At 45.6% G+C, this 15677-nt stretch overlaps 1 protein-coding gene across 2 annotated transcripts in view; it reads right to left on the reverse strand.

The window, feature by feature from the left end:
- Window positions 1–1645: 1645 nt before the first annotated feature.
- The window catches only part of ST6GALNAC2 (ST6 N-acetylgalactosaminide alpha-2,6-sialyltransferase 2), a 73201-nt gene continuing 59169 nt past the window's right edge, over window positions 1646–15677 (reverse strand). For both annotated transcript variants that reach the window (XM_088458222.1, XM_088458221.1), the window contains exons 5-10: window positions 13863–14025; window positions 13381–13519; window positions 4931–5034; window positions 4751–4834; window positions 3775–3874; window positions 1646–3693 (exon numbers count right to left, since the gene is read on the reverse strand). In XM_088458222.1, the coding sequence (XP_088314348.1) occupies window positions 3526–3693; window positions 3775–3874; window positions 4751–4834; window positions 4931–5034; window positions 13381–13519; window positions 13863–14025 (758 nt within the window). In that variant the 3' untranslated portion in view covers window positions 1646–3525. The remainder of the gene's footprint in view (window positions 3694–3774; window positions 3875–4750; window positions 4835–4930; window positions 5035–13380; window positions 13520–13862; window positions 14026–15677) is intronic.

Below are 15677 nucleotides of genomic sequence, written 5' to 3' on the forward strand. Positions count from 1 at the left end.
TCCTCCCGTCTACTTCCGCATACTTCCAGTGACACGCACGTTCGGGACGCACACCACGTGGTTGCTCCGACGTGCGTCAAATGGCAATGGGAGTAGGTTTCATTTCCGCGTTCCACTCCTGGAGTGCAAATAGATGTAGTATAAATTTCTTAAATACATCGTGCTTATATATTAAAACTCTTTAGCTAAGATATCTAATCTTTCCTATTATTCATCGATAATACTTATATTCAAACTATAAAATGATCAAACTATAAAATAATCCATATCAGTGAATAAATCCCTCCCTTTTAATCAGATCAAAAACCATTTTAATTAAAAATCAGAGTTGAGCCCCTTGGGTGCAAGGGTTCCCAGCTCATAAATAGCACGCATTTCTGCCCTAGCCAGCCTCTCCTCATCATCACTCTTCCTCCACATACTCGGTACATGTACCCTAAAGAGGGCTAAATGAGTCACTACTTTAATATAATACATAAAAAATGGCAATGACTTCATACAAATAAGTGTTCCGGTATGGAATTCAGGCGCCATGGACTCATCCTAAGATAAATAATAGGTTAATCGCAGTACATTCTTAAATTAACATCAGCCCCCTGCACTTCAAAGTCCATATATATAGTCCCGCTAGTTTATGTTTTATGGCAGAAATCTGACTTCAACTTCCGGTATGTGATTGGTAACTGCGATCCAGTTGGAACGCAAACCGGAAGTGATGCCCAATGTCAACATCCGGTGCTTGGAACGCACTATAGTCCTTCTATAGCCCTTCTAGTGGGCGGAAATTTCTCTCTACAAGGGACTAAAAGTAATGAATTAAATAAATATAAAAACCATATAGCTTTGCACTCCAATAATGATACAATACATAGTACTATGCAATCCAAATAATTACATGGGTGAAATAGAAAAAAATAAATAAATATAAGAGTCTTATAATAGGATAAAGTGAATGACCATAAAAGCAGTAATAAAAATTATATTGCTGCGCAATCAAATCAGAAAAATAAAAAGCATTGAAAAAAATTCCCAGGGCAGCACACCAGTGAGAGACTGTGTTAGTAAGTGTTAATAATAATATTAATAAATCAAAAGCTATGTGTTAAAGAGTGATACACAGGTCAAGGGTGTAATTAAAATGCTAAATACAGTAGTATTAATAGAAAAATAAATGTTAAGAAAGTGCTAGAGTGTGCCATTTGATTTATTAATATTAAGTTAAATGCTATACTATAAATACTATATATAACCTTTTCAAACAAATTCTCAGGTAAATCTTGAAGTAAACACTTACAGCATACAGACTCACTAAGAACTTGCAGAACATGCAGCTGATGCATATGTAATGGTGGCAACTTTGGAAACAAAACTTCTTCAGTAGGCACCTACCAACATATGCATTTCTACCATGATTTAGGACAATAAATGTGCTGCTAAATTATTTTTCTTTCATGGATTATTAAATTTGAGGTATTTACTAACAAAATAATAAAAAAATTGAACTTTGATAATGATTCTGAAAAAACAATGGTCAGGTTTATCTACTCATGGAATACAACATATGTAGGTAATTGCCCCCTTATGAATCCTCTTTTGCATAGACACATTTTTTCAACAATGAAATAAGAGAAAAACATACCACATATTACTTATTAACACATTTATTTAAAAAATATTTTTTTATAAACAATGATTAAGACATAAGCATAATTTAGGATACATTCATTTAACCCTTTGCTCACCAAAAAGTAATCATTGCAACAGCAGCTAAGAGGTATTCATTTTCACATTTGCCCACTATAATAGTGGTTATAAATACAAATAAGGCACAAAACTGCAACATTTGCAGTAATTTAAATGTTTAACGGATGACAAAATGATGTGACAATATTGTAGAGAATGTTTTTAAAAATTCCAAGTAATGCATTTTCAAAACTGATGTTTTCATGTGAATTGATGTGTAGTATGTAAACCGTGCAATTTACTAAAGGTAAAACTGCAAATCAAAGCACATAAACCAATACCACAAAATATGGTTAACATATTTACATATAAATTTTCTTTCTTTGTCTGACATAATTCAGTAAGAATTTTATAATCCATATGGAGTACAAAAACAAACTTTATGTAATAAACGGACTGCTCAATGAGGGGCCATGCGACGCAAAATGACTTCTGATGAGTCGGGCAGCCAATTAAAAGCGGTCTTTTCTACTGCTCGCCAACCGGGAGATGTTTCTTGCACCACTGAGCCCACCATGGTTAGACAAGCCTGATTGGTTACCCAGTTATTAATTAGCTGGGCTTACTGGAGTCAAACTCATTTTAAAATGCTTCTCAGGAGCAGTCTGTTCATTACCCATAGATTTACTTTTCATTTCTCAAAATGGATTTCAAAATTCACATTGGATTACAGGGCACAGAGAAATAAAGATTTATAAGTAAATATTTTTTGTGTGCCAAAATTTTAATAAAAGTTATGGGGCCAAACAATGCATTATTTTTATTGGGCCACTCTTTACTATTTTTAATTGTCATTATTATTTATAATGGGGGTTAATCAGGAGCAGCCACAAGTATTAAATAATGTGAGCAAGAATTTAGTAATTCATAACGGCAGCAACATTTACAGTGCATTCTTTTGGTAAAATCATTAAAAGTATGCACTTACATCCATGTGCATGCTGGAGCTTGTAGTTCTACCAGTGCCGAAAATTCAAGAACACTTATGCACATTTAAGGCAAGCTAGAACTTTTTGTACATCAAAAGTAAGGAAGGACCATTTGGTTTCTGTTAGTGGTCCTGGTGGGGTTGCTCCTGCCCAACCTATTAGGTCACAGTAAACCTCGCCAGAACTCCACACAGGCAAACTGCAAAACCAAGCTGAATGTTCCACATAAAGTTTTATCAAGCAGTTTGGCCCAAACAACATGAGGCTTGGACTAAACTGTATGTGGAATGTGGTTTAGGGGATTGCAAACTGCCAAGCCTCCAAACTGCAGGATAAGATATCTTGCGATTTAGATCTGAAAACTGAATCCGATGTGTGGCAGTTTGCAAGCTGTATACTAATCCACCCCTTAGTATATTTCATCCCAGGTCTCAAATTTTGAGTTATGGTTGAACATTATTGTTTGATGCACTTGCACAAATACAAGGTTATTGCCTAGTTCTGCAACATCAATATTAGAAAATACTGACCTGGAAAAAAGTGGCATGGTTGTGGTTTATCATAATTCAAGTATGTTAATATTACATTCATTCATCTTAAGGTTACTCAGTGTATAATGCAAGATTCATTTAAATTCTAAGCATTTTATATTTAAGTTGTCATTGCAATGTAACCAGGAAGAAAGGCACTATTGTGGTTAAATGTCCTATCCCACAGCCAATCCCACTGATCCTTCTCATTTTGTGGACCATTCACATTTGTGGGTTCTCACAGCTCCCCTCAGGTGCTACTCTCCCAAATGGAGTAATGCCTGTGTGCTTTCAGAAGTCCTATGGGAGAGACCTGTCTCCCATTACCGTTGGTATAGATTCATGATCCCTGTCTCATGTAGTTTTTTCCATAAGTTCTTTTCCATTAACATGTCATGATTGGCATAGAACTCAAGTGGTGTCTTCTGTTTTTCATAGTAATGGTCCGAGAAATGAGTGAAGTTATCAGTGATGAAGCCATATGCATCGACCTGTGGAAAAGAAACACTTTAATCACGGCAGGAACGACAATGCATCAAACACAGGAAAGACATATTAAGGTGATCCTTTACCTGATCGCAGCTATGTAGCGCAGTCAACAACATCAGCCCCCCAGTACTTGGCATGTACAAGTTAGCGTACTCAGTTTTTAATATGTCTGACTTCAAGAAACTGTAGGAAGGAGAATTAGAATGAAGCTGAAGTAACACATGGGAGAAATACAAAAATTCTGCAAGACCAGTGGCTGTAAAACAGTATTTTTATGATACAACACCTTCCGTGGCAATGTGTAATATAAAAACTCTCTACCCTCAATCTTTTAGTTGGTTAGGCGTGCCCAGAGCAGGGATAGCACATAAAAACCTTGTTTCTCTATCTTTTACATGCAGCCATCTTTAGTTCATAACCTGCAGCCATCTTTAGTTCATAACCTGCAGCCATCTTTAGTTCATACTGTATATGACAAGACATCCCAAATAGCACTTGTCCTCACCTCCTGCCGATGGTCAATGCCCCTATGTTGCTGTGGTGAGATTATTGCTACTTAAAGTTTAGATTGACAGAAGAGCTTTGTACAAAAATAAGGGGTCTATAAGTGAAAGAAAACAAGGAAAACAAAAGCTAGGTTTCCTAGCACTGGATATTATAAATTTTAAAGTAATTGACGTCATTTAGTAAAATGTGCCACAGACACACCTTGGTCTATGAGAAACATGAGGAAGTCATAGCAAGTGTTGAAAGTGTTCACCATTAGCATCTAGGCCAGCTGCTCACGCATTTGCGAAGTGAAGGCCAGCTGTGCACCATCCTAGTCAGCAGCGTAGTCCAAAATTCAAATAGGGGAGCCACACCAACTGCCAGGGAAGATTCCAGTGAGGATGCCATTGAGGATGGCAGTAAGTGTTGTTCCCCTATCTGAATCTTGGACTGTGCTGCAGCTCCACCTCTGGAGCCGCCACTGCTAGTCAGTAGGTATTCCTGCTTCTGACAGTGATGTTGTGTACTGAGGCATCTCAGCATTAAGCAGGAGATAAGTGCACTGGTTACCTGTCTCTTGTGTACAGTAGAAAGTCAGGATGCAAAAGTTTGAATTTCTTAGGGGTTGCCTCAGGACCATAATATTCAGAAGGCCTATGAGGGGAGCGAGGAGAAATCAGTTGACTTATAAGATCATTTACATTCCCACCAATTTGTTAAATAAAAAAACAGTATACAGTCCCAACTTACTTGTCTCCTTTATCTTCACCACTAGGAACAGTAACCCCTAAAATGCTGGAACGTAGCATTATATAGTCCCTTAGATCAGAAGGTATAAAGATGTAACGAAGTCCCTATAATTAATTCAGGGTATGGAAAGGATAGGTTAGACATGAAAGGACAGTAAATCCAACTTTTACATACAGTATAATGTATATGTTTTATCGGGTTGGGTATGATACCTTGGCTGTCGGGGTTCCGCTATTCAGAATACTGATAGCGGCATCCCGACAGCCTGAATACTGACACCCATAGGACGCTAAGGTAAGTACTTTTCTAACCCCTACCTTAACCCTCCCTCCCCGGTGCCTAAACCTAACCCCCCCTTCCTAGTGCCTAAATGTAACCTCCCCCTCCCTGCACACTAAACCTAAGACCCTCTCTCCAGTACCTAAATCTTATCTCCCCCCTAGTGCCTAAACCTAACCTCCCCCTCCTCGCACCCTAACCCTCCCTCCCCGGTGCCTAGAATATATAGAATATTTTGCATGCCACTATCTTAAAATAAAAATATATGTGTTAAACCTTAAAATGTTTTAAAAACTAGAACATTGTTAAATTATAAATATATAACTAAGAGCCTAATGGTAATATTTTATTAATAAAGCCCCTGCCTATCTTCATTAGACATATTTTTATGCTTCATCACCTAATGTTTAAAGTTGTCACCTGTTATAAAGAGGAAGGGGCATTTTTGTGGCTGATGGAAGGTCAGACCTACGTCTGTTTAACTTAAAATATGCTAAATGGTTCTGTGCATGCTCACAAAAGAAGCATGCCTATGTATGTATGCAGGCCTGTACGCACCTCTGGCATGGCTGGATGGCGGTGAGAAGAGGCAGGCAAGTGTAGACCAAGTACACTATACGCCACTCAGGAAATTAATATTTGAGGGAAAAAACAGTTTGACCTCTACCCCTCCAAGCACCAGTGGGCTATGATGGCAGTGGCAATTTCACATTGGCACTCAGTAATTAATGGCCACATTTATACATTGTGTCGCTACATCTATATCATTTATTCATTGTAGTTGATTTAAATTTATTTCTGAAGTGCATTATATAAATGTAGATCATTGTGGTTAGTCCCCATATGTAATATAACCACTACTAACCAATACACAGATACTTAGTATTGATTAGAAGCTTTCAGTTGTAACTCGTATAAATTGTAGTTGTAACACATATAAAATATGAGATATGGTAAGAACTTACCCTTGTTATCTCTATTTCTACGAAGTCCATAGGGTTCCACAGGATACCTTGGGGTATAGGTGTGACGTCAGTCGCAGGGCACCAAAGAGTTAAGCTTTCAGCCTCCCAGGATGCACTAGGTCCCCCTCCTATACCCCGCCCCCGGGCCAAGGCACCTCAGTTAGTTACCAAGCCATAGGCCGGAGGAGGAGAAGGAAGAGAGAGAACAAAGATCTGGACACATACAAGAATCACATTCTCACCAGAGGGAGACGGAAAACCGGTGACCAGAGCAAAGCCCATCTGCAGCACAGGTGCGACAGGGCGGGAGTCCTGTGGAACCCTATGGACTTCGTAGAAATAGAGATAACAAGGGTAAGTTCTTACCATATCTCATATTTTCTACTTCAGGGTCCATAGGGTATCCACAGGATACCTTGGGGATGTCCCAAAGCAGTATCCTTTAAGGGTGGGGACGCTCCTGTGCAGAAAGGAGAATCCGCCGCCCGAAGGAAGCATCCTGAGAGGCGAAGGTGTCAAACCTGTAATACCTCACGAAGGTATGGACAGAAGACCACGTAGCAGCCTTGCAGATCTGAACTGCCGAGGCACCACGTCGAGCTGCCCACGAAGGACCCACAGACCTAGTGGAATGAGCCTTCAGAGAAGGAGGGACCGGTAGGCCTTCATGAAGATAAGCTTCAGAAATAGCCATACGGATCCAGGCTGCCAAAGTTTGCTTTGAAGCAGGCCAACCCTTTTTACAGAAGCCATAGAGGACAACAAAGCGTCCGACTTCCTAAACAAAGAAGTGCGGTCAACATAAGTCCTTAAGGCCCGCACAACATCCAAAGAGGCCTCACCCACGGAAAGACCCGGTGAGTTAAAGGCCGGAACAACTATTTCCTCGTTAACATGAAACTGGGAAACAACTTTGGGAAGAAACTCGGGCCGAGTGCGGAGCACTGCCCTGTTCCCATGAAAAACCAAGAAAGGGGGTCTACAAGAAAGAGCCCCTAACTCAGAAACACGTCTGGCTGAAGCAACGGCCAGAAGGAAAACAGTCTTAGCTGTTAGCCATTTAATATCCACTGAGCCCAGTGGTTCAAACGGCGGTCCTTGGAGAGCCCTCAGGACCACAGCCAAATCCCAAGGCGCCACAGGTGGAACAAAGGGCGGCTGAATACGGAGAACACCTTGCATAAAGGTGCGCACATCCGGGATTGTAGCAATCCTACGGTGAAACCAGACAGATAGGGCCGAAACCTGTACCTTCAAAGAAGCAAGGCGAAGCCCATGATCTAGTCCCGCTTGCAGGAAGGCGAGAATCCGAGACAGACGAAACTCCCGCGGTGCATAACCTCTCGGTCGACACCACTGGAAGAACGTATGCCACACGCGATGGTATATCCTCGCGGAAGACGGTTTCCGAGCTCGTAACATGGTACGCACCACAGAGCTGGAAAACCCCCAGGACCTCAGCATGGCCGTCTCAACAGCCACACCGCCAAAGACAGCCGAGTCAGGTCCGGGTGAAGACAAGGACCCTGAGACAGAAGGTCCGGTCGTAGCGGCAACCGCAGAGGACTGTCCACGGACAGACCCTGAAGGTCTGAGAACCAGTGCCGTCTGGGCCACGCGGGAGCTATCAACAGGAGCGTCCCTCCTTCCTGTTTGAATTTCCGGATTACCCGTGGAAGAAGGGAGACCGGAGGGAACAGGTATGCGAACCTGAACGTCCACCGGACGGACAGAGCATCCACCAGAGACGCCCCTTCGTCTCTTGTGCGAGACCCGTACACCGGCAACTTGTTGTTGTGCCGGGACGCCATGAGGTCAATTTCTGGAAGACCCCACCTGTCCACCAGTAGTTGAAAAACGTCCGGGTGCAGGGACCATTCCCCTGGATGAACGTCCTGGCGACTTAGAAAGTCCGCCTCCCAATTTAGCACTCCCGGGATGAAGACCGCTGATATGGCCGGAAGATTGCGCTCCGCCCAAACCAGGATCCGAGAGACCTCTACGAGAGCCGCCCGACTGCGAGTTCCTCCTTGCCTGTTTATGTAGGCCACGGTGGTAGCATTGTCCGACTGGACCTGCACCGGGTGACCCTGGAGAAACCGCTGTGCCTGCAGGAGAGCATTGAAGACCGCACGGAGTTCCAAGATATTTATTGGAAGCTCCGCTTCTGTCGGTGTCCACCTGCCCTGGAACAAGTGTGGACCCGAAACTGCTCCCCAGCCCCGAAGACTGGCGTCCGTTGTCAACAGGACCCAATTTGGAACCCAGAACGGACGTCCCTTGTTGAGGTGGGTCGTCTTTAACCACCACGCAAGGGACAGGCGAACCTCCGGGGTGAGCACAATCGTCTGGAACTTCAGAGACTGAGGCAGCCCGTTCCACTTGGACAGGATCAGGTGCTGCAGAGGTCTGGAGTGAAACTGGGCGTATTCCACCATGTCGAAAAACCGACACCATGGAGCCCAGTAACCTCATCGCCGAGTGTAAGGACACCCGGCGGCTGTGCAGACAACTGCGCACCCTTGACTGTAAAGCAGAGATCTTGTCCTCCGTCACGAAGATCCTTTGCTGTCCCGAGTCCAATAAGGCTCCAAGATGCAGAATCCTCCGAGACGGGATTAGAGTGGACTTCTGCCAGTTGATTAGCCAGCCGTGCCGTTGCAGCAGTGCAATGGTCAGGTCCAAGTGGTGTAACAGGAGCTCTGGAGATCCTGCCACCAATAACAGGTCGTCCAAGTACGGCAACATGCGGACTCCTTGCAGCCGCAGAGAAGCCGCCATGACCGCCATAGCGTCCTGTATGTCCAATGACACCATGTAGTCCCCAGGTTCCAGCGCCAGAATGATGGACCGTAGGGTCTCCATCCGAAACTTCGGGACCCGCAAAGACTTGTTGAGTGCTTTGAGGTTGAGAATCGGACGATATGACCCATTGGGTTTCTGTACCAAAAATAGATTTGAATAGAAACCCTGGCCCCTCTGGGAGAATGGAACAGGCACTATAACTCCAGCCTGGAGCATAGTGTGCAATACCTTCCGCAGCTCCGTAGCCTTGTTCCGGTCTGATGGTAGACCCGTGGTGAAGAATCGAGCCGGGGGTCTGTGCCGGAAGGAGAGGGCGTACCCGTGAGAGACCACCTCCAGAACCCAAGTGTCTGTCGTAGTGAACGACCAACACCGGGAGAACTGCAGCAGGCGGCCTCCCACCCTGGGATCCCCCAAGGGGAGACCCGGACCGTCAGGCCGCAGGCTTGTCATCTGGCTTGGGGGCCGGACGTCTGGTACTCCATGCCTGTTTCCGGGGCTTGACCGATTTCTTAGGGCCAGCCTGTCGAGGAAACGACTGTGGTTTGGGCCTGCCCTGGGCCCTAGATGACCGAAAGGACGATGGTCCAGAACCAGAAGGAGCAGCGGCCGACGGGAGACAAGCAGATTTGGCTGCCGCCAGCGTGGCCACAATCTTATCCAGATCCGGACCGAAGAGAACTTCTCCGGTAAACGGCAACGCTTCCAGACCTTTCTTGGATCTGCGTCCGCCTTCCAGGATCGCAGCCACAAGGTGCGACGAGCAGCTACCGCTGCTGAAGAAATTCTAGACACCAAAGTACTAATGTCTAGAGCCGCCTCGTTGATGTAGGTGGCCGAATCACGGAGATTGCCAATCAACTCCGCCTGTTCGGCCGGACAGTCGGATTCAAAAGAAGCCTCTAATGAATCCGCCCAGCGCTCCATCGCTCTGGCAACCCAGCAAATGGCCATAGCCGGCCGTGCTGCCCCCCCTGCAAGGGAATAAGCGGACTTCAGGCAGATTTCTACCTTGCGGTCCGTAGCATCCTTAAGGGAGGACATGGATGGCATCGGCAATGTGGCACTACGGACAAGACGGGTCACGTGAGAATCCACCTGTGGAGGGGATTCACACTTAGCAAAATAATTATCCGCGAACGGATAAGCCACCGCCAGGCGTCTCTGCGGCTGGTATCTTTTGCCAGGTTGTTTCCACGCCTCCTCTAAATGGTCCACCAACTGACCCGAAAGAGGAAAGACTGTGGCATCGCCCTTCACATCTTTGAAAAAGGCATACTTAGATTTAGCCGCTGGGGGAACTTCGTCCTCAATCACCAAGGCTGTGCGGACCGCCCGAATAAGTCCAGGAATATATACTTTGGACTTAGCATCAGCGTCCTTAGTATGGAAAGGTTCCTGATCGTAAGGATCCAGAATCTCCCCATCATCAGACGTCCCTTCGTCATCCTCATAAGGAGCGGACAGAGACGCCACCGGCCTTTTATGAGGCCGCATCACAGACTCCCCTTGCAACACATCCGACAAGTGCTGTACAGAACTCGTCAGGGAGTTAACCCACGCTGGCTCCTGAGAACCCGGGAGCGGGGAAATAGGGAGACTGTGGGGTACCACCAATTGTCGTGGGAACCCCTGCATGGGTGACGACACCACAGACTGCTGGGACAAACCCATCGGAGTAAACGCGGGCTGCGGAGCTAACTGGCCCACTAAAGCTGTTAACGACTGAGCGAAACAAGCCCAGGGCGGCTCCTGTACCGGTGCTGTAACCGTAATAGGCCGCGCCATGGACAAACACTGCCGGCAAAGGCCCTCCGCGCTACCCTCCCCCTCCGCTAACGGTACTTTGCACGTGGTACACTGTAGCCGGAGGGGAAAATCACTTTCAGACATGATGGCACCACGTATGTGACCTCTCTCACCAATTAAGTATTAAATAGGCGAGAGACCACCCTGCAGCACCGCACCGCAAGGGCTTTAGCAGAAAGAACAGGGACAGTAATAAAGCTGACAGTTTAGAGAAGAAAAGTTACAGGCAGCGCTAGCACAGTCACATACAATGCAGAGAAATAACAATTCCTGCACTAACAGCGCTGATCACTCAACTACACAGACACAGGGCCTGGTAGGACACAGCGCTGCATACACAGACCTGAGCCACAGCGGAGGAGAGGTATGCGGGGGGACCCAGACCACGATGCTTCCTTCCAGACTTCCAGCAGCGTTCACCATGCGTTGCAGAGAAGATGGCCGCCGAGGAGCAGAGAGAAGCTGGCCTGGGGGAGGAGCGCTGACACAGGACCAGTCAGCACAGTGCAGAGAGGGCTGTGTGCAGCGGGGGAGGCGCCGGCTGTGAGACAGGGAAGGCGCGCTCCCCTGGCATGCATTTAACCCCTGGGACGCCGCAGCGCTACCGCTCTGCTGCGGTCCGCTGTCCCAGGGGGTAGTGGAAGCGCAGGTTGGTCGCCTGGCTCCACGCTGCAGCCAGTCCCCAGAGAGCCCCCTGCCTGGGGACTTAGGACCATGTGATCAGCGGGGACCCACCGCGGGACCCCGCTGCTTACCTCTGTCCCCCTTGAATCCGGCCATGGTCCGGAGCATCTGGGGTCACCGCTAGCTGTGACCCCAGACGCCCACCAGCATCCCCGGATCAGTACCGGCGTTCTGGTACCGGCGGGGTGTAGGGAAGACAGCATGGACGTCAGGACTGACTGTCCATGCTGTACATCCAGTTGTGCAGCCACAGCTGCATGAAGAATAAGCTTCAGGGGCTCTTCTAGCCCCCACTCCAACAGGTGCACCCGACTCCGGCCGGGCACCAAACTAAACTGAGGTGCCTTGGCCCGGGGGCGGGGTATAGGAGGGGGACCTAGTGCATCCTGGGAGGCTGAAAGCTTAACTCTTTGGTGCCCTGCGACTGACGTCACACCTATACCCCAAGGTATCCTGTGGATACCCTATGGACCCTGAAGTAGAAATAAATATAATAGTATAACAAATCACACCTGGAGAATCTTAAATTAATCTGGTTAGATACTTTAATGTATAAATTCACTATTCTACATCTAAAACAATGGCGTAGAGATGGGGGAACATGAAGAGGCTAACCGCAAGCTTGCAAAGCAGAATGAAAGTGGCCCCAAAGCAACTGATTCAAGCTCCCTATTGTGAGAGGGCTCTCCAGTACTCAGTGTCCTGAGTCATTCACCTTCCTGCATATCTGTGTGTCACACAAATGTGCAGGGTGGACATGAAACTATTGTGCACTGTGATGGATCACGCATACATGTGATGTCACGTGATGGCGCGTGCATGTGGTTGCCCCTGTGTTCCACATAAAAAATTGATCATTTGCAAGATTTTAATTTTTAAGTACTGTAAAGCCCCTTAAGACAAAGCAGTTCATAGTCCCTCTTGTCTAGTGCACAATTAATGTCATCATCATGAATGAAAATAAAATGGAAGAACTCTACAGCATCTCCTGCAGCTAATAACCAAGATTTGTCCTTCCATAAAAATATTATTTTAATAGATCTGTAGTGTTGTAAGTAGGGATGTGCAGGCTCGGATTAGTTCGGATTTTCCCGCCAACTTTGGATTTTTCCCGCCAAAAATCGGGTCTCAGAAAGAGGCAAAACGTCATCTTTCATGACAAACATCATCTTTCATGGACTTTTGTCCTGGAATGATGATGTTTGTCCATGAAAGATGACGGCCTCTTTCTGAGACCCAATTTGTGGTGGGAAAAATCAGAATTTGGCGGGCAAATCCGAACTAATCCGAGCCTGCACATCCCTAGTTGTAAGATGTCTCTGGGAATTGCTATAATTTTATTAAACCTACTGATTTTATGATTTAAGCAGCCAGGGATTATATTTCCTCAGCATGTGATATAACTACACTGCTACAATACATCTGGGTTATGTAAGAATTATATATATGTAACATGCCCTCATGAGATGTGACATACATAGTTGTAATCACCACAGAACCAAATCTGCGATGTGGGCACATGAGCAAGGCAAATATTGGTCAGATTGGACAGGCCTTGTCAGTGATGAGTGAAATGGTGGCTGATGTCAAATAATGCCTGGCTTCTCACAATGACACCACTATATGTGATCATCAGATAACCGGATTATGTTCTGCTTGATAAAAACTCAAAAGTATTTTGAACATCTATCAAAAGTTATTCTGAGCTTTTCTGCATGAGACTGTGTTTACCAAACAGGCCAGGGGGCAACAAGCAAACATATTTAAGTTCCCCGCAGTCACAATGCTCAGTTACTGCATCCCTTTAGATTTTATTTTGTAGGCCACTGATCTCCCTTTGAGATTTGAGGTTGGGTGGTTACATCACTTTAGATTTCTTCATGTGCACTGGTAATTTACTCCTCTTACCTGCCCTTTTGGTGTCTCAGTGAAGCCAAACTCGTTATAAGCAATCAGTGAATTCTTCATGGTATTGACTGTGAATCCGTAAAATGAGGTTTTTATACCAACATCTTCCTCAAAGCCTTTTATCACTGCCCCATTCAGCCTGAGCAGTCAGCGGAACATAAAACAGACACGTGGGGAGATATTGGGAGGGGGAATAAAAAAAAATGTTTAACATATGGTCTATTGTCTATGTTGTTAAATAACTGTACATCTTCCAAAATACCTATTTGTAAAGGACTGAAGCCCCAAAATGAGGACTGCCCCAACCAAAAGGCAATGTCTGGCAACCATAAGTAGCCCTTCATCTCATGTTATATTTACAGTATATGCACTGTAGAGATGCACACAAGAAAATTAATAGAACATTAGTGATGGGAGATCTCACAACATGAACATTGATTATTATTACTTAATTTAAATCTCAAATCCATTAATCCTCATACCTGAATACATAGTCATGCTGGTCTATCTCTTTCCCTTGACGTGACCCATTCAGAATTCCCCCATTTCCCACCACTGCGCAGCGTATGCATCCTTTTGGGGTCTGCCAGTCAAACAGTCCCTTGTTTGCAGAATCATTCAGCAGTTTTAAAGTAGAAACAAAGTCTAGACGGGTAGAAATTGGACAGTTAGACTGAAGCCTGTTTTCTCAGTAACTAACACAAAGGAGATCTAAAATTCATTTAAAAAAATTCAAATGATTCTAATTTTGTGGAGCTACTGATGGACTATTACTAATGGAGATAAAAATGCGAAATACCAACAACAATAACAATAAAATATAAATTGAATGACTCACAAAAACAACACAAATAACATGCAAGATAAGTGCATTCACAGTGAATAGCATGCACTCATTGCACAGTCGTTCTCAATTGAAAACATTGGACCTGATTCACTACTGATCACTATTCTGCTTATACGCACGCCACTGCGTTGCTAATATCAGTGGCAATATTTAAATGTTTGCATTCGCATTGCGCTCGCAGTTTGATATAAGGATGCCCACTTCGCCTTACTCACATCCATATACTTTGTCAACATAGCAAAACAATCTGTAACATCGGACTCATACACACAGTGAAAGCAGGTCAGGATTTGCTAACTTCTGCGCACGCTATGAGACCTCAGGCAGCGTCTGGTTTCCCAGTGGCTAATTTATGCACGCTCATGCAAGTGCATTGAAACACACTGGAACACCTGTGTTCACCCGACCAACCCCCCCCGTCACCACCCACAAACGGCACTTCCTGTCAATCACTCTGTCATAGGTCTGCAGAGCCTCTGCGAACGCAGTTCTGAATGCAGCGTCTGCCTCACGCACACGCACTGCGATGCATACGCATGCGTTGTACGAATTAATCGACCGATTGCTTATGTATAAGCAACTGCGTTCCTTGCTGAATAAGGCCCCTTGTTGTTAGTAATCTGAAGAGTACTTGCACTTTTTCCTCAGTTTTACTACTTTTTCCACAATTCTGCGTCTTAGGACCCGATTTAGAGGTGGACCAGTTCCGATTCGTTCGCTAGTGACCGATGTTTTTTGGAGTGCGCATGCGCAAGAGCTGCACTGGGCACGCGTGGAGATGGTGCTGCGATGCCAGTCACACTGCAGTTGCAGACACAGGTTGATTGACAGTCTGCAGCCTTTTGGGAGCGGGGATGGGGAGGGGCATTTAAAATGCAGGCGTGTTGCTGGTGTTTTGGGGGCATGCCCAAGCCATTGACTGATTCCTCAGATGCAGATTCATTGACCTACGCAGCTTAGTTGTGGAGGACATTCTGAGCAACCTTGTGGTTGCGCAGATGTACGATGGTCTGCTAGATGGTTGCGATGTTTCCCCGATGCTGCATCTTTGGACGCATGCAGCGAATCTGAAAAGCCGCCAGTAGGCTTCTCATTACCTGCGGCATTTGAATGCATTCTATGATCCACTGCAGATGAAGAGGCAGAACCGACTCCACTTACGTACACCTCTAAATCAGGCCCTTAGTTCACAAACTTACATGCGTGACAGTAGCAAAATATTGTTCAACTCTGTTAACATTGGCATTGTGTGTGACTTGGAATCAGGCCCTTAGGGCTTCATTCAGAGCCGCTCGTAAGCGGCCGCTCGTTCGTCCGAGCGATGTTCGCACAACTGCGCATGCGTACGGATCGTAATACGCATGCGCGAACCAGTCAGTGCGTTCGTTAAATAGCGAATGCCTGCTATTTTGAGTGACAGGATGAGGCGTATGTGGCTGGTAACAGGGGA

Source organism: Taudactylus pleione, unplaced genomic scaffold (assembly GCF_031769625.1).
Source record: "Taudactylus pleione unplaced genomic scaffold, aTauple2 ptg000817l, whole genome shotgun sequence".
NCBI classification, from domain to species: Eukaryota; Metazoa; Chordata; class Amphibia; order Anura; family Myobatrachidae; genus Taudactylus; species Taudactylus pleione.